Source organism: Corvus hawaiiensis, chromosome 12, assembly GCF_020740725.1.
Source record: "Corvus hawaiiensis isolate bCorHaw1 chromosome 12, bCorHaw1.pri.cur, whole genome shotgun sequence".
In the NCBI taxonomy this organism is placed as follows: domain Eukaryota; kingdom Metazoa; phylum Chordata; class Aves; order Passeriformes; family Corvidae; genus Corvus; species Corvus hawaiiensis.
This window is the reverse complement of record NC_063224.1, coordinates 3521955-3539425: the sequence shown is the minus strand read 5'-3', so window position 1 is coordinate 3539425 and position 17471 is coordinate 3521955. Positions and strand designations below refer to the sequence as shown.

At 49.2% G+C, this 17471-nt stretch overlaps 1 protein-coding gene across 1 annotated transcript in view; it reads left to right on the top strand.

Annotated features, from left to right (window-relative positions):
- Positions 1-1179: 1179 nt before the first annotated feature.
- The window catches only part of ATP2C2 (ATPase secretory pathway Ca2+ transporting 2), a 25759-nt gene continuing 9467 nt past the window's right edge, over positions 1180-17471 (top strand). Inside the window, exons 1-14 of the mRNA XM_048316736.1 lie at positions 1180-1655; positions 6736-6846; positions 7493-7609; positions 9308-9397; positions 9588-9623; positions 9716-9777; positions 10970-11078; positions 11155-11304; positions 11669-11737; positions 12072-12147; positions 12387-12453; positions 13671-13795; positions 15940-16037; positions 16750-16851. Coding sequence (XP_048172693.1) covers positions 1557-1655; positions 6736-6846; positions 7493-7609; positions 9308-9397; positions 9588-9623; positions 9716-9777; positions 10970-11078; positions 11155-11304; positions 11669-11737; positions 12072-12147; positions 12387-12453; positions 13671-13795; positions 15940-16037; positions 16750-16851 — 1311 coding nt within the window. The 5' untranslated portion in view covers positions 1180-1556. The remainder of the gene's footprint in view (positions 1656-6735; positions 6847-7492; positions 7610-9307; positions 9398-9587; positions 9624-9715; positions 9778-10969; positions 11079-11154; positions 11305-11668; positions 11738-12071; positions 12148-12386; positions 12454-13670; positions 13796-15939; positions 16038-16749; positions 16852-17471) is intronic.

The following is a 17471-nucleotide window of genomic DNA, read 5'->3' as shown; positions in this document are numbered from 1 at the left end:
GGTTTCACCTCCTGATTCCCGTACGATAAAGCCCAAATCCCTCTGTATCTGCTCCAAACCCTGGCTAAGCACCTTACCTAAACCCTGGACAGGGCCTGGATGTGAGATTCCCGAAAATCAGAGCCCAGCATTATCCCTGGATCCTTTCCCACGGGAAGGAGCACTGTTTCGGCGATGCAGGAACTTCCTCCATCTGCCTGACGCATCCATGTGGGATCCTTGCGAAAGCGTTGCTCAACCGAGGGAGCCGGGAAGCCCCAGCTGTGTTTTACAAGATCCCGGCTCCTTGCAGCGTGTTTCCCAACCGCTTTGTTTTCCCCTCGGTCTGGGAAAAGCCCCTCCCTCCACAGCACCTCAGTGGGACCCGGGTGTGGCTGTGTGGGGTGTCCCAAGGGCTCCTCAGCTTTTCCTGGAGCTGGCGGGACCTGGGGGATGCAAACAGGCTAGACTGAAGTGCTCCGTGGAAGAGCAGCAGTTTGGGGAGGGCTGGCCAGGTTTTGGGTACCACGGGCTGTCACAGAGGTCTGGGGGCTTGGCCTCATCATGGTCCAGGTGTCACCACCCCCACTGCTCCAGAGCTGTCACCTGGATGTCCCTGGAGAAAACTCTTCTCCTGCAGAAAACTGCACATCTATTTTCCTCTGGCTGGGAATGACTTTTATTCCCTCGATGCAGTTTTTACTGTCAAAGGAGGATCTTAATCTCACAGTTTACACCTCAGGGACAATGTAAGCATAAGTGGATCCCGCAGTCATGGTGCCTGGGGGAGGATGTAGGTCTCGTGGGGCAAACCAGAGCGTGATGCTCCCTGACAGGCAGCCATAAATCTCCGGGAGTGATGTAACCAGTGAACTTTATCAATCTTGGAATCACAGAACCGGAGAATGTCCCGAGCTGGAAGGGACCCACAGGCATTATTGAAGTCCAACTCTGGGCACCGAAGTCCAGCCTTAGCTGTGCGTTGTGATCCACCACGAAAGCGCGAAGGAAGCGCTGTGGTTTTGACGAACGATCATTACAAATCCCCACATCTCACATCCATGCCCTCTCCCTGATGTAAACACCTATAAATCCCGGCGTTGTGCTGACTGGAGCATTTCCTAAGAAGGACTATCCCAGCCTGGAAGTTTACAAACAGGCTCGGCGGTGCGTGTAACCTGTCCTGCCCCTGCGCTCACAGCCCTGGCGAAACACCTTCCCTATCTGCCCGTCCGACGCTCCTCCCGCAGCAATCCTTCGGAGGGCGGAGGAAAAGCCCAACCTGCTCTTCAGGTGCCGGTCACGCACATCGAGCCGGTTCCCTCGTGTCCCTGTCACACACAGCCAGCCTTCCCGGCCGGGTTTCACGGGAGCAGCTCCCGCGGGGAGGCTCGGAGGGCGCGCACCTCCCTCCCTCCGGCTCCGGCGGCCGAAGGAAGGCGTGACTTGGCGGCAGGGACAGGTGCCTCTCCCTGCAGGTAGCCCCGAGCTCCTGGGGAAGCGGAGCCAGCCCTGCCAGCGGCCGGTGGTCCCATCCCGCTGGCCCCCGGGGCGCTCCCCAGAGCGGCGCAGCGAAGATGGGCGAAGGAAGTTTCACCAAACTCTTCCAGAAAAGGTCGCTCCTCCGCTTCGTGCAGAAATATCAGCCCCTGGGAAGCAGCGAGCCGGAAGAGGAGGTGAGGATTGCCTGTGCCTCTTGCCTGGACCTGCTGAAATAGTTTGTGTGACTGGGGTTACTTTTGTCTACTCCGCCTGCTTTGTCCCACCGGTAACTCGAGAGCTCTGTGGCTGCGCTGTCCCCTCTCCGGGCGAGCCGAGCGGCTCCCGGCAGCAGGGGGATGAGGTGGATGGTGTTTGCCAGGGGCCGGGAGTGATGGGGAGCCTTGTTTCTATGCAATGATCCAAGGGCACGGAGCTGAGGCCTCAGTCCTGCCCAGAAACTTTGTTCCCTGCTCTGAGGAGCTTCCCAACTAAGGAAGCGCATGGGAGAGCCCTGGAGTGCGGCCGTGGGAGCTCTCTGGAGAGTGGGCACAACAGGGGAAATGGAAAGCAGGGTTCCCCCTGTCCCCAGGGGACCCCTGCCACCAGTGCTGGTCACTGGCAGCGGGGCTGTGCCCCTCGGGCTGTGCTCTGAGCTGTTGCTGCAGTCGGGGCTGGTAACCAGCGGCCAAGGAGGGTTTGGGCTCAGACCTGCAGAGTCCACCTGGAAATACTGCTTTCCTCTCCTGAAAAGTGCTGCACTGACGTCCCCTCCCTGCTTGCACTGCCTGTCCTCGGTGCAGATGGACCAAAGGGTGGCCAGTGGTGCTTTGGATGACACATTTGTTGTTCTCCTTGGGTTTTCGCCACAAAATCTTCTGGTCTGGGATTCTCTGGTTATTTGCTCAGCACAAGGTTTCCATGGCTCAAGCCCCATTTTTTCTGCCACATGGCAGATTGGTTGGGTGCTCTGCCACGTGAACCTCATTTGTCTAATTCCTCTAGCACATGGGGTTAGCCCTTACTCCCATCCCAACGAGCTCCATCCACACACTTGGAGAGATTCATGTGCTTTTCCTGACTGACTGAGGCCTTTCCCAGATATTATTTTAGATAATCCCCTTTCTGAGTCTTGTCTGTCTGGTGCGGGGCAGGTCAGTGTCACAGGGAGAAGAAAATAAGACACTGAACTCTTCCCCTGTGCACTGCATCGGGTGATGCTGCTCTGCACTGCTCACACAGAGCTCAAAATCCCAGGAAAAGAAGATCTTGATGAGGTTGCAGAAGGTCTCTGTAACCTGGCTTGGTGGGAAGCTGAGATTTCTGATTGCACGTAGGCAGGAGGCCACAGGCAATTATTCTGGCTTGTTCTTAGGCTGCACCATTTATGCTGCGCCAAAATAAATAGTGACAGGTATTTACTTCCAAATCTAAACCCCTCTTGAATTTTAGCTCAGGTCTATGCAGAGAGTGGTCTGTGTGTAACAGGAGAGTGAGGTGAGGAGAGCTTTGGCACAGGGTAGGAAGCAGATAGCAGTGTAAAATGAAAATAGGAACTTGGCAAATCAAGAACTTATTCTCAGGGTATGGTTTAGGCTGGTAAATGACTCATCTTCCCCCTACTTGATGGCATTTTGCTTCTTTGCTTGAAAATAGTTGCAGAGCACTTTCAACCTTGTAGATCTTAAATATTTTGGTCAAAGCGTTGTGCTCGGTCTTAAAGGTGTGAGGGTGTGAGTCCAGGCGATCTGATGGGACTGCAGGCAGGATAAATGCCCAAACTGGGCTGTGAAGGAAAGCCCCAGTGCTGGTACCCCAGTGGGGTGATGGCCAGTTCACCTGTGGCCGTGGTGTTACCTGGAGATGGCAGGACAGTCACCTGGCACATCAAAGCCCATGCCCAGCCTGTGTCCAGACTCTGCTGGGCATGGTTTAACTCCTTTGCTGCAGTGCCCCATCCAGAACCAGGGGAATTTTTGTGGGGCTGATTTATAGTTTACGGGAATTGTGTGTTTCCTGCAGAAATCTGAAGAACAACTAGAGATTTTTCTTCTGAGCATCCCAGAGTGTGTGCACATGCACAGTCACACATCCTTGTGTGTGTGACGGGGGGAGAAAAGCCTGGGCACTGCTTCTTTACATCCCCCTTTCCCTCTGACCATGGTCACCCCCAGCAGGCACAGTCCAGGGCAGGATTCTTGAGGTGGGTGCTTCAAATCAGCCTTACTGGAAAACCTCTGGCCTTTTGAACAATCAAGGGGGCTATTTTGGAGTTTCTATCTGCAAGCAGGGGGACCAGAGCTTTGTTTCATATAAAAAATATTGGAATTCTGTGATAGATGTGCAACAGGGGAGTGAGAAGCTGTGTGGGAGGTGCTGAAACCAGTGTGGTGGGTGGGAAAGGAGCTTGGATAGGGAAGGCCAGCAAGGCAGCCCCTCACCTGGAGGGCTGGGGGTTGCTCGAGGCTGGATTCTGGATTCTGCCTGCACCCCTGGAACATGGGTCTTTTTCCTTCCATGTCCACCCGACAAAAGAAATGTAAAAGTCTCTTTGGAGAGAATGGTTTGATTTATTCATCGTATTTTTGGCAGGGATAAAGTTTAATGTTTGGAAGGGCTTCATGTAGACTAAATAACCCAGCCCACTCTGGATTGCAGTCCATTATCTGGTCCAAAGTAACCTAAGACAGGGAAAAGGATATGCAAAGCCTCAGCAGAGGCAGAGGTGGGGGAAAATCCCGAGAACTGGTATTTTGGGCTGTTTGCCAGAGTACACAAAAAGGGCTGTGTGCTCTGCAGAAAGCCCCATGCTCCCTTTCTTCCACATGGGCTGCTCAGCAGGACAACTGAGGGATTGTTTTAGGATGAAGGATGCTCAGGTACCTCCAAGGTGGCTCCCAGCCACACCAGCTGCTCTTTACAGCCTCCAGTATCTCCTGATCTTGCAAAGCAATAGATAAACTGATAATTACCCTTTTGTGACTCCTTCCTGCCCTGCTGCATGGAGTCTGTGCTCTTGTGCCGAAAGGATAAAGGTTATAAATGTAAATGGATATTGTGGATAACACACATCTGCTTTGCAAGGTAAACACAAAAGCCAGTAATGCTCAAGGAGAGGTTTGTTTATGAGGAGATTGGCACAGGACACTGCCTGGTGCCCAACGTCCCTGGGGTGGGGTGGGATTGGGGTCACAGGGGCTCTGCACTGGCAGCACATCCAGGGCAGGAGGGAGATGGGGCCCCAGTGATGCATTTCCAACCTGTGCATTGCAGGGGTTGTTCTGCAAAACAGAACTGGTGGGAAAGCTGTGCCACGTTCATGAGGGGAAATCCCTGACAGGCGTAGGCTCAGCAGCGCAACTCATCCCAATAAAGCTGTTCCTGCCACAGGCCCTGGCTGGCAGGAGCAGGGAGCTGCCAGCATTTCCAGAGAAACCACAGATGGCTCAGGCACATCCCAGGCCTTTGTCATTTATTTCCTCCACACCTTTGTGAAGGTAAATATTGCTGATAGAGCTGGGCCCTGCTTCCCCTGGTGTCCTTGGGGACTTCAGGCATGTTATCCTCATGTCCAGGTCCCTTCCTTCCCTCCAGCTGCTTTCATTAAAATTTAAACTGCTCCAGGGCAGAGCTGTACCTTGATACCTGTGTGTGCCAGCTGCAGCACAGAGGAGCCTGGAGAGGCCACATTAATCAGGATGGGAATGAATGCAGGGATGTGTCTATCCCTGTGTTTTCTTCCCACCAAACCCTTCCGTCTCCATAAGTGGCTCTTGGGATTTCAGTGTCTGATGTCAACAAAGTAACAGGGAGCTGATGCATTTGTACAACCAGGGCACACAAACAGGGACATAAATCATGAGTTTTAAATGTGGAAGGGGTATTTTTGTCCCTTCTAGAAGGGTCTGTTAAGGAGATGTGGAAATAAGGGTGATGTCCGGTGCTAGGATGGCTCAAAAAGGGGAGCAGCACTGCAGCTTCTTCAAGCAAAATGTGGTCACCGGCTTGGGGGAAACGTGGGAGCAGGAAAGTCCATGGAGATCTTGGGCAAATTGCTGGGGGATTGGAAAGGCAGGTTGTTCCTGGGACAAAATGGCTCTAAATGAGCCCTGCCCAGAGCAAGGGCTCCCAGACTCCTGTGCTTTCCCACTGGGAGCAGGGGGGTGTTGGCAGCTGAGCTGTGGGTCAGGAAATGGCCATAAAAGAGGGCTGCCACAGATGGATATGGCTAAAGCCTGTTCCAGGAGCAGGGCTTAGAGATGCTCCGAGCTCTCCAGAAGCCCCAAGACTGAAACCAGCTCCATGAGAGAACAGCCAAGGACGTTTTCGCGTTTATGATTTCCTGCATTTATCTCAGGCTTTAAATTGCAAAGCACTGGATGTTCCTAGAAAGCTCCTGAATATTCATGGCAGGGCCAATTCCCCAGTTACCAGTGCAGGAGGGTGAGCCAGACCTGAGTGCATCCCACAGCAAACATTCCAGGGTGCTGGGAGTGGGGAGCTGGAGCCAAATTCCTGCCGCGCTCTCTGGGGGTTCCTTAACGAACACAAACTCCTGTGCTTTATGAATGAAGGGAAAAGGGAATGGAACTCCTGTCCCTTGGGAGGGGTGAGATTTCTCCCTCTCTGTACTCAGCCTGCACTAGTGGTCACAGCCTGGGCCTGGCAGAGATTTTGGGAATGCTGCTGCTCTGGGAAGTGCATTTTAGAGAAGAAAATGAAGGAAATTGAAAGGCAGAGGTTGGGATGCTGAGGGCTGGGGCTGCCTGGATGGGGCAGGAAGGCTTTATCCTGCTTGGAGGCAGCTGCAGAGTCAGTGGTGGAGCAAAGCAGCCCTGGAGGTGGGAGAGGAGATTTTGCTTCTCCCTCTGGCTCACATTTCTAGCTCACGTTTTCAGCTCGTTTATTATGTTTTTAATAAGGGGAAAGTGTTTTCCTTGCTCTGAGCATCGAGTCTGGGCTGTGAGACACTGGCATGGGACACCTCAAACAGCACAGCCTGAACCTCTCCTGATCAGCACCGTGAGCTTCTCTTTTTTGGCTCCCCAGCTCCTCACGACCTCTCTCCCCCTACGAGAACAGCCGGGCTTTGAGGCTGGGATCAGGATTGCTTAGAGCTGGTATTAAAGCGCTGAGATTTGGGAAGTGGTGTAGTGACTGGCACGCAGCTGGCAAGGGGAGGGAAGGGAATGGGATTAAGGGAAGAAGCCGGGAGGTGCTGAAAAGCTTTAATTAACTGTGCTCTCGCCTAACGATTGCCTCGCCTTGTTTACCCAGCCCCGTGAGGAGTGCGAGCTGAAGGTAATCGAGCAGGAGAAGGAGGTGGCGGTCCTGCCTCCGAAGGACGCCTGTAAATGCCACAAGGAGGACTTGGCAAGAGCTCTAAACGTAAGGGTTTGTGCAGGTCTTTGGGACTGTGGGATCTGCCTGTGGGAAGGGCCCGAGCAGCAAAATCAGTCTGTAATTGACTTGCAAACTCCTGGAGTGCCCAATCCCGCTGCCTTTTTGTGGGATGAATCCTCTCCTTTCTGGGCTTGAGGGTCCCCACCATCAGGGAAAGCTTTAGTGCTTGGCTGTATTTTAATTTCCGACCTCACTATTTTTTAAATCCAGGCAGAATAGATTTTATCCCTTCTCATTTTGTTCTCCCTTGAATTTTGTCAGGGTGTGTTTATTTTTATTTTCTCTTTAAATACACAGCGCAACCAGAAATTAGTTCTTTCCTTTACTATTTTAGATTTCTAATTTGTCATCCATGATATGATTTCTCCCTTTTGGAAATATACATTTTTTTAAATTAACTTGTGCTCGCTCTATGGCTTTCTGTGGTGGTTGATGGTAAAATTTTATAGTTTAACAAAAATACATATTTTAACAGAAAAACAACGGGCAGATTTATTTTTTCATGGGAGACTGAGCCATGAAGATCTTGCCCAGTCTGCTAATAGGGGTTTAATATAAATTTGCCTTAATAAGTTTTCTGTAACTGTAGTATGTAATGTTTGGGTTGGGTTTGGGGTTTTTTTCCCTCTAGGTTGACTTACAAACTGGACTCTCTGAGTTTTCCGTGCTCCAGCGCCGGTCAAAACACAGCTGGAATGAATTTTCAGTAGAGAACACAGAGCCAATATGGAAGAAATATCTGGACCAGGTAAGGATTTTCTGCACAGATCCTCATTTCTTGGCAGAATCAAAACCTGGCTGGGTTGCTCTGAGCGTGTGTCTGCATTGAAATATTCAGGATTTGTAATTCCAGAGACTGAGCCTTGGAACAGGCTGTGCCCTGGACACAGGAACTGCTCCTTCTCCTGGGAAAACCATTGTGAGGTTCCTTTGCAGCTCACTGAGGGTGCAGATAACATCTTCAAACAGAAATGAACCTGTTTGTCTCCACACAGCCCACAAATCAAATGCTGTAGATCAGGGGCCTGGTTGCTGGGTATTTATTCCCTTTAAGGCAAGTGGTAAAATCGTGAAAGGTTTGAGGAGAGCCGGTGGTAGCAGGAAGATGCTCTGATTTTGGCTATCCCTCCAGAAAAGGGGCAGCTGTGGAGCTCAGGGGAGTTTTGGGGTCTCTATCAGTGATACAGCAGTGACAGATACGTTCATACATGGTGCCATGTGCTGTTGACATCCACAATTTCACACCAGCTGCCCCCAGAAAGCCAGGCAGAAAGTGATATTTGCTGTCTTCCCTTTCCCCAGATGAGTTACCCTTGGGTTTTGCTTTTATTAACTATTTCTCATCAGTATTTAATGCATCTTTCAGCTCTCTTTGGGAGCTTTTAACCGGACAAGAAGGGCCTTTTGTTTGTTTTTATTTTTCATTTCCAACCTGTGATTTGACTGGTTTTCCTCCTGCTTAGTCGAATCACGAGGATCTGAGTTGCTTTGAAAGACTTCATTTTTATTTCATGGTTTATCCCTTTTTCAACATAATTGATATTCTTTAGCTTTTGGTAATCATCACTAAGTCTCTCCAAGGATTCTTTTATTCCTGATAAAAAGTGAGATGGTGTTTTTTCTGCTCAGCCTTCAGAACCAGTTTCTCCTACAGGGACACCAGAGGGATTCTTCAGTGCATCTCTGATCCTCCTGCAACCTTTTGGTGCCTCTGGTCTTGCACCATTCACACCCTGCACTTGAGCATCATCCCTCAGCAGCCCCTTGCTGTGGCTTTTCCAGCTGCTGCTTTTGCAAACATCCCCCTTTGCCTCGGTTTTCTAAAGAGGAATGGAGGGACTTTCACCTTTGGCTCCAGCAAGGAATAAATTTAAATCCTGGCTTTCCTGCTGAGCATCACCACACATCTGTTGCACAAAGCAGGCAGATTTATCTTTATCTATTTAATTCCTTTCCATCAATTCCCACATCAGCTAAACAGAGCTGTAATTTTCTCAGGTAGGAAAAGGGGCCTTAAAGTCTCTGTTTAAAAGTGAAACAAGTGAGCACCTGACTCCCACAGCCCTCGGTCCAGTGAAGACTTGAGCAGATTAATTAAAGAAAAAATGAAAAAGAGGAAGAAAGAGGATTTCTGGTTTCAGATTCTAAGATGACAATAAAGTTTTTGTTTGTACTTACTGTGCATCAAGAAGCTTTTGGAATCAGCTCTGTGCTGTGTGTCTGCAAAGGCAGGCAAAAAGGGGGAAAGGGAGGGAATCGATGTGTTTTGGGGTGAGCCTGGTCCTGCTGGTCCCACACCCATCACCTGTGGAGCAGGAACTGCAGAAGCCTGACCACGATGCAAGGAGGGTCCCTGCAGCCAAACCTGACAGGGACCCTTCCTGATGGGGTCTGCAGCCAGCTCGGCTTCAGCACCTCTCATTCCATATTTTTCTTGTGTTCTCAGTTCAAAAACCCCCTCATCCTCCTGCTGCTGGCCTCAGCTTTGGTGAGTGTCATCACCAAGGAGTACGAGGATGCCGCGAGCATCACCATGGTAGGTGTCACCTGTCCCATACCCCCACGGTGGGTGTCCCTTGTCCCCCATATCACTGTGGTGGGTGTCCCCTGTCCTCCATCCCCACGGTGGGTGCCCCTTGTCCCCCATATCCCCATGGTGGTGTCCCCTGTCCTGCATCCCACCCCGTCTCTCTGTGCCCACACCTGTAACCCCTCTCTGCCCACAGGCTGTGCTCATCGTGGTCACTGTGGCCTTCATCCAGGTGGGTTTTCCAGAGCTCAGCCCCGTGGCCATGGCTGTCAGCAAAGAGACCTCTCCTGTAACTTGGCTTTCTTTTCCCTCCTTGTTTAAAAGGAATATCGCTCGGAAAAATCCCTGGAAGAACTCAACAAGCTGGTGCCCCCCGAGTGCAACTGGTGAGACCTCCCTGCAGCAGGGGCTTAGCAGGGAGTGGGGCTAAGAGGGCAGGACCAACGGGAAAAGAAAATTATTTCAGGCTGTTGTGCACGTAATGAGAACCTGGTCTCTGGAGGGGTGGCACCGTGAGTGGGTGCAGCTACAGGTCACAGGGAAGGGGGATGAAATAATCAGTAATGATCCGAAATTATTAGAAGGTTTTTTTGTAATTATTAGGAAAAAAATTAGAAAAACTAGAAATAAGAAGTAGGCACCCAGTGGAATTAAGTAAATGCTGAGAGACAGGAGGCTCCCAGAAAAGCTCCACATCCCTGCAGCATATCCTGCATGCCACTGTCTCCCCAGGCAGGAAAAACCTCACCCATGTATATTTTTTTTTGCTTTAGGGTAGTTTTTCCCCCCAAGAAATGGGCACAAAGCAGCACCTCAGTGCAGGTGGGCTGGGGCTCCTGTCCTACCTGCTGCTGTACCCACGTGTCGGGCACGGGCACAGCCAGGTCACAGCCCACAGAGCAGCTTTAGGGTGCACCAAACACTGCTTTCCATGGCTTTGATGTTTGTTATCAGTGCTCAAAATTACAGGAAACATTTTGCCTATTTATGTCTTTGCAAATCAGTTTTGTCACAGCCAACAGAAATAAGTTGTGAGGCTCAGGGAAGCCTTGCCCTGCCAAAGAGGTGTGGGGTTTTCCACTGGTCCAAAGTTCACCCTGGAGCTTACAAACCCCACTGTTGGCACTTTATTTATTTATGATATGACACCAGAAGCATCCAGCTGCCTGGAAGGCTCCACTCTGAATGCAATAGTGGAATGCCAGGGGTAATTCTAGCTTTAAAAAGCCTCTTTTTAGGTTCAAGAATCTGCAACTCATTATTTAAGGCATGAAAGCATGACTCCTTGTTGCTCCTCTCTACTGTATAAATAATCTTTAAGTCACTTATGAAATATAAATCATCCATAACCTGCCCATCTGTTTGCAAATTAAATTCTGTTTACAAATTAAAACCGAGCCCAAACTGAACATAATCCTCTGCTCATTGCTATGAAGATTTTTCTGTTCTTATTTACATTGGAAGCTCTTTGGGGCAAGGCTCCTTGCTTTCTTGCCAGCCACCTTCCCGAGCCTGCAGAACGAATAAAAACCTCACAGCCTGGTTCCCTTTCTTCTTTTTTCCATTTGCCTCGTGCAGCCTAAGGGAAGGAAAACTGCAGCACCTTCTAGCACGAGAGCTGGTGCCTGGAGATATCATCTACCTGTCTGTGGGTGACAGGGTTCCTGCAGACCTCAGGCTCATAGAGGTAAATACAGCTGTAAACAAGCCTGGCTGGGAAATTCCTTGTCTTAACAGTGCCAGAAATGCGTCTTTTTAATTAGGTTACAGATCTGCTGGTGGATGAATCCAGTTTTACTGGAGAAGCTGAGCCTTGCAACAAGACTGACAGTGTGCTGCTGGAAGCTGGGGACATAACCACGCTGAGCAATGTGGTTTTCATGGGGACCCTGGTGCGGTACGGGAAGGGAAAAGTGAGTCCTGACATCAGTGGTCTTTTCCTGGGCACTGGTTGCAGATTCTTTCAGTGTGAGCATGAAATGACAGGAAAAGGGGGAATGACAGAGGGCAGGCTTGATGGGATACTAGGAAGGAATCCTTCCCTGTGAGGGTACTGAGGCCCTGGCACAGGGTGCCCAGAGAAGCTGTGGCTGCCCCTGGATCCCTGGCAGTGCCCAAGGCCAGGTTGGACGGGGCTTGGAGCAGCCTGGGACAGTGGAAGGTGTCCCTGCCCATGGCAGGGGTGGGACTGGATGGGCTTTAAGATCCCTTGCAACCCAAACCAGTCTGGGATTCTCTATATTTTCTCACGTTCATCTCTCTTTTTCCTTTTTCCAGGGTGTGGTTATTGGCACAGGTGAAAATTCCCAGTTTGGTGAGGTGTTCAAGATGATGCAGGCTGAGGAGGTAACACAGCCCATGTCTGGGGAAATGCTGGATGTCCTGGATAAAAGTTTGTGAGCAGGAGCAGTCCCAAGAGTTCAATGCTCTGGGTTCAGTTCTGCTTCTGCCACAAGATGCCCGTGTGACTGAGGGACACCAAAGTGTCCGACAGAGAAGGACAGGACAGGCTGTGCCCAACAGACCCTGTTGAGGGGCTGAGGGTGGGAAAAGCACAAGGCAACTGCAGGGACCATGTATTGATAACCAGGGCTGTGTGGGTCACTTGTTCTGGGCTGGCCATCATCTTCTCATCACACACAACAACCAAAGAAAACCCAGTAACCTCTAATTTTTCCAGACTCCCAAGACACCTCTGCAGAAGAGCATGGACAGGCTGGGGAAGCAGCTCACGCTGTTCTCCTTTGGGATAATTGGTGAGTGGGATGCAATGCTCACGCTGGCGTGGTTGGCTGTGGAATCCCTCCGTGCTCCAGGGCTGCTTTTCCAAAAGCACTTGTGGGTGTGGGTCACCTGGACCTTGGGGGTTCAAGCAGAGACACCACTGAACGAGAGACCTGGGTGCCTCATTGCATTTTTAGTTCTGCAACAACAGCTAAAACAGGTCAGAGGTTTTTGAAGTACTTTTTTTAACCAGCTCATTTCCCCCCTCCAGGTTTGATAATGCTCATTGGCTGGTTGCAAGGGAAGCATCTCCTCAGCATGTTCACCATTGGAGTCAGGTGAGGACTGGACTTTTTCTCTTTGATTTCTAATGAAATGTCCCAAGGAACTTCCCATTCAAAACAAAGGACATTTCACAAAGGAGAGCTTGAGTAAATACATAAAAATTTCATAAATACATAATTCTCTTGCACTGCTGAAATTAATGTGAGGTTTAAACAGAGTGGAGGAGAGCAACACCAAGCTTGAGGGTTTATTTAATTTTGTAAACTGGTATCTGGAAAATCTTCCTTAGCATCTCCACCTCATCCTGCTGTGAATGCCCTTTCCTATCGGTGCTATGAATTTAGTGGGAGTGCACCAACAACAAATATTACTCTTTGCTGTTCCTACTGGATTTACATCTAAAGAAAGGAATGCACATCTCACACAGCATAACAAAGCATACACAGCTTCTTAATCAAACATAATAAAAAATGTGTTTTCAGTAGTGCCCATAAAACCTGTTACCTTGGTGTTGTCATGGCTCTAAAATCAATTCTTTAAAAAAAAAAAAAAGTGTTCTATGGAAACAAAAAAAAAATCCCAGGTGGGGAGACAACAGAGAAGCCAAACTGGTTCAGTGCCACCTTCCTGTCTCCCTGGGGGATGTGGTGGCAAAGAAAAGTGGTTAATCCTGAGTTTGGGGGGGCAGTTTATGGTTTTGCAAGCCGTCCGTGATTACATTTTGCACATATCTGGAAGCATTCAGAGTTCCCCAAGGAATATCTAATATCAAATATACAGACTGCGGCTGGATTTTTCCAGCATATCAGGTGTTGCAGGTTTTGGTGTTGCTCTGATTGATGGTGGAGACATCTGGGGAGCTGGTTCTGTCCCCCCACAGTGGGGTAAGAGAGGAGGTGAGGGGCTGCATGTGGCCAGGAGCCAGTGGCTAACGTGTGAGCCCTGGTGCCAGGGAATATTCAACTCCCATCCTCAGAAAGTTAAATAAATGAAATTAAATCCAGCCTCTAAATCCCTGCTTAGCCAGAAATTAATGCTCTTTGGCAATGTAAAGAAGAAAAATAACTGCTCTGTCACAACCATCCAGAAAAAGGTCGAAGGGCTGGGTAAATGTCCTGCTTTTGTATTTGCAGTGTGCCAGCAGCCCCAGTGATTATCCCATTGAGCCCCTTAGGAAAACTCAGCCCTGGGAATGTCCCTTTGGCACCTTTGGGTCCGTGCTTGTGGTTTGGGCCCTGTGTTGAGGCTGTTGTGTCACTGCTGTCCCCAGCCTGGCCGTGGCTGCCATCCCCGAGGGCCTTCCCATCGTGGTCACCGTCACCCTGGTGCTGGGAGTGCTGCGCATGGCCAAGAAAAAGGTGATTGTGAAGAAGCTGCCCATTGTAGAGACCTTAGGTAAGGCTGCAAAGGGGCCACACGGCTTGGTCACCTGCCAGGCTCCAAAATCTGAGCTCCAAAGTCTGGGCTGGCCTTGAGAGCTTTGGTCTGATCCAGAGAAATAAATTTGGAACAGTCTTACCGGGACAGAGCAACCCACTCAGAATTAAATATATTTTTTACCCTGTATTTCTCACCCTTTTCCCTTATTTTGTGGTATGAACACAGGCACGTGCTTGGAATGGTCCAGCGCAGGGGGAGCAGAGCCCCTCTGCAGACACTTATTGGTTAAAATCTTTGTTTCTCTTTCCTCTCCGTGCTCTGGGATCCTCCTGCAGATCTGTCCTGTCCGCTTCTTCAGCGTCTGGCTAAAAAGCCTCCCAGCCCCTCAAGTCAAGCTTGGCAACATAAATAAAGCCATTTATCCTTCTGCAGGCTGGGTGGTGGCCAACTCCCTGACACCCAAAAAGTCACAGAGAGAGGGGCAGAGAGGATGGAGAAGGCATCCAACACATCCTCACAGCTGCAGGGCAGAACGAACTGGGATGGAATTGTTCTTCCACCTCCCCTTATCTTCAATTTGTCCCTTACTCCCAGGTGGCTGCACTGCAGGCTTTGCTGCTCTGACCTGGGTCAGGGTAGCAGGGATATGAAGGAGGAGACACAGTGCCTACTTAGCACCACTCATTAAATGCACAATAAATACCAAGCCAGGTCCATGCAGTTCCCAAAATCTGCTGCATGGCCAGATCCTGCAGCTAAAACCTGTCCTTTTGGGAAACACTGCTATTGTTTGAGCTGCCTATGTTTGTTCTGCAGTTAAGAAATCTTATCACCCTGATTTTATTGTGTCTGCCCTCACCCAGGACATCTGAAACAGCTTTTCCCTCGTGAGAGAATTCGTTCTGGGAGGGCTGCGCCCACAGAGGCAGAACTGCAGGTGCAGAGAAGGCACAGCCAAAACTGTCTGTTAAACTTCTGAAGAGGAGAAAAACAATCCTTCTTCTTTAATTATCAGTAACTAAAAACGGGGTGTTGGAGATCACAGCTTTGCTCTCTGCTAATCCTTCCAAACTGTGCTTCATTTAATTACAGCCCAATCCGCTTCATTTTCTCTCCAGGTCTTTACCTAGAAGTCATCATGCTTGTGGGGGTCTGTGCCTGAGCACTGTGATCACCTCCAGAGCCAGGAAGATATTCAGACTCAGAAGGAAGCTGGAGCCTTATTCTTGTTTCATATTAAAGTAATTTCCCCCCTTCTTGGGAGTGGAAACTATCTGGAATGTGGTGGCTCAGCTAATTCACCCTTTTGCAGCACTTTGTAAATGGACTCTGGAAAAATGTGCCTTACTGGATCAGGGTTGGCACAAAGCAGAGCAAAGGGGCAGTTTCTGCTCTTAGGTGTTGATCTTGGAGTATTTTTTGTAGCAGTCTTTAACCCACCTCCTCTCCCAGTCCCTTGGTGAGGCAGGGAAGGGCTGCTGTTCTGATTTAGAGAAGCAAGGCTTAACTGGCAGAGTGGGAATTGGGGCTGTCTTTTTGGAATAGAGCAGCTGTTCTGTGATATTGCAGCCCAGAAACACTGACCAAGACAATGTGACCCTCTTTGGATGGCTCCTACCACATCTCACACCCGAATTATGCTCCCGATGCCCCAATGTGCACTCAAATCCTTTCCTTCCTTCTTAGGCAGCTCATCCATTTCTTGATCTTTTCTCCCTTTCACCGGTGCAGTTTAAACCACATCAGTGAAACTTTTCTCCCTCTCCTCACTCTCACTGCTGGGCTGCATTATTGATCAGTTCTGATTAAAACCATTCCTGCCTCAGTGTCGCTGTTGGGGCAGTCATGACACACACAGACAGTGCCTCTTTCAAGGGCCAAAAAGCCATTTATTAAACAAAGCAGCCTCTTTTATACACTTCTTGTATGTTACCATTCATGTTACAGATTCACTGGCTGCTAAACTACTACAACAGACTCTTTGGCTATTACTGACTACAACATACCATTGGCTACCTATAGCATAAGCATTCAGAAAAATAACAGGTGCTGATATGTGGCTGTTTTCTCCTTCTGCTGTTTAACTTGCCTGAGCCATGATTTTATAAAGGCAACAAGGCCTTCATTTGATAAGGTTTTACTTCAATGCCACACCCCAGGTTGCTGCAATGTCATCTGCTCAGATAAGACGGGCACTCTGACTGCCAACGAGATGACAGTGACCCGGCTCGTGACCTCGGACGGCTGCCAGGCAGAGGTATGGATGAGGCAGGAATCCAGGCTTTCCTGAGGGAATTCAGCAGCACTGAATTTGCCTTTGGTTCAGTCGGACCCAAATGAGGAAGGCTGGCCAGCCCCAAACCAAGCAGTTTCCTGCACATTCCCTTCAAGTGAAGAGATTTTTGCAGCCCTGGGGCAGGCAGAGGTGAGGCTGAGGGTACAAAAACCACTCAGGTACCACAGAAATGTCCATTGGCATCACCTGTAATTATTGTAAGTGCTGAAACCTGCCACTGACCCTTGCTGGTCCACCTGGCTGTAGGAATATTTATTATAGGAGCAGCTTCATTCTCTGCTTGGTTCATTCGTCTCTGTGCAAAGTGAGGGGAAAATGCAAAATGTGCGGCAGAGGAGAGACAGGGCAGTCATGAGGAGGGCAGGGCTTGAACAAACCCCTTGCACTGCTGCCAAAGGGCTGCAGCTCTCCCCTGAGCTGCAGGGGACTTGTGGAATCACGGCAAACAAATTCCCTATAAGACAAATTGACTCCTTTTGTCCCTATAAAGCCATTTTAGTGTGATATTGTCACTGTCTGCAGCCTTTTCTTTAAGCATTGCTTTAAGACAGAAAGAAGAATCCCTGCACTCCTTAAAAGTGAAAATTTTCTTGAGTGCAGCCCCCTGCACACATCTGCAGTCCACTCCTGACTGGTACAGAGGAAATTTCCCATCTTTCTCTCCCTCTCTCAGGTCAGTGGGGTGGGCTACAATGGAGAAGGAAATGTTTATCTTCTGCCATCCAAGGAGATTCTTAAAGAATTTTCCAACATCTCCATTGGGAAACTCGTGGAGGTAAGTGTAAATTATGAACCAGCATATCCTAGTTACAGTCAATTTTCAGATTCACAAATGACTTTGGATAATTAGTGTGAAGAAAACCCACTTTTGTAATTCTAAAATGGACTGTCTTGCTAAAACATTTTCATGGAAAGACTGAGTGTGATGTAATTCCTGAAGCTTATGGGTGAAAGGCAGTGATCATAAGACATGCAGAGAGAGACCAGAGCCATCAGCTTCAGGAGGCAATGATATTCTGGATAAAAATACAGTTCTGGCAGAGGAGAGACCAATACATTTTGCCACAGTCAGGTTTTTAACGTGCACAGATTGTAGACATTAGCCAGCTACACAGTCCATTTATAAATGTATTGTGATGTCCTCTGGGTTTGTGTCAGCTTTACATAAAATTTTTAGCATTCAGCTGGAGGCTGGAGCGAGTGTTTGGGTGGTGAAATGATTTGAGCTGGAATCTCAAATGGAGATTAGGTCCCATTTTATTCCTACTGCACATTAGAAACAACAGTAGGAGAGACTGAGCTTTCATTTTCATGATATATAAAGGTCATTAGATGTATCTCATGTTTTCTTGATGTTAATTTATCCAAAGCATAACATTTTACCAGAATATTGGT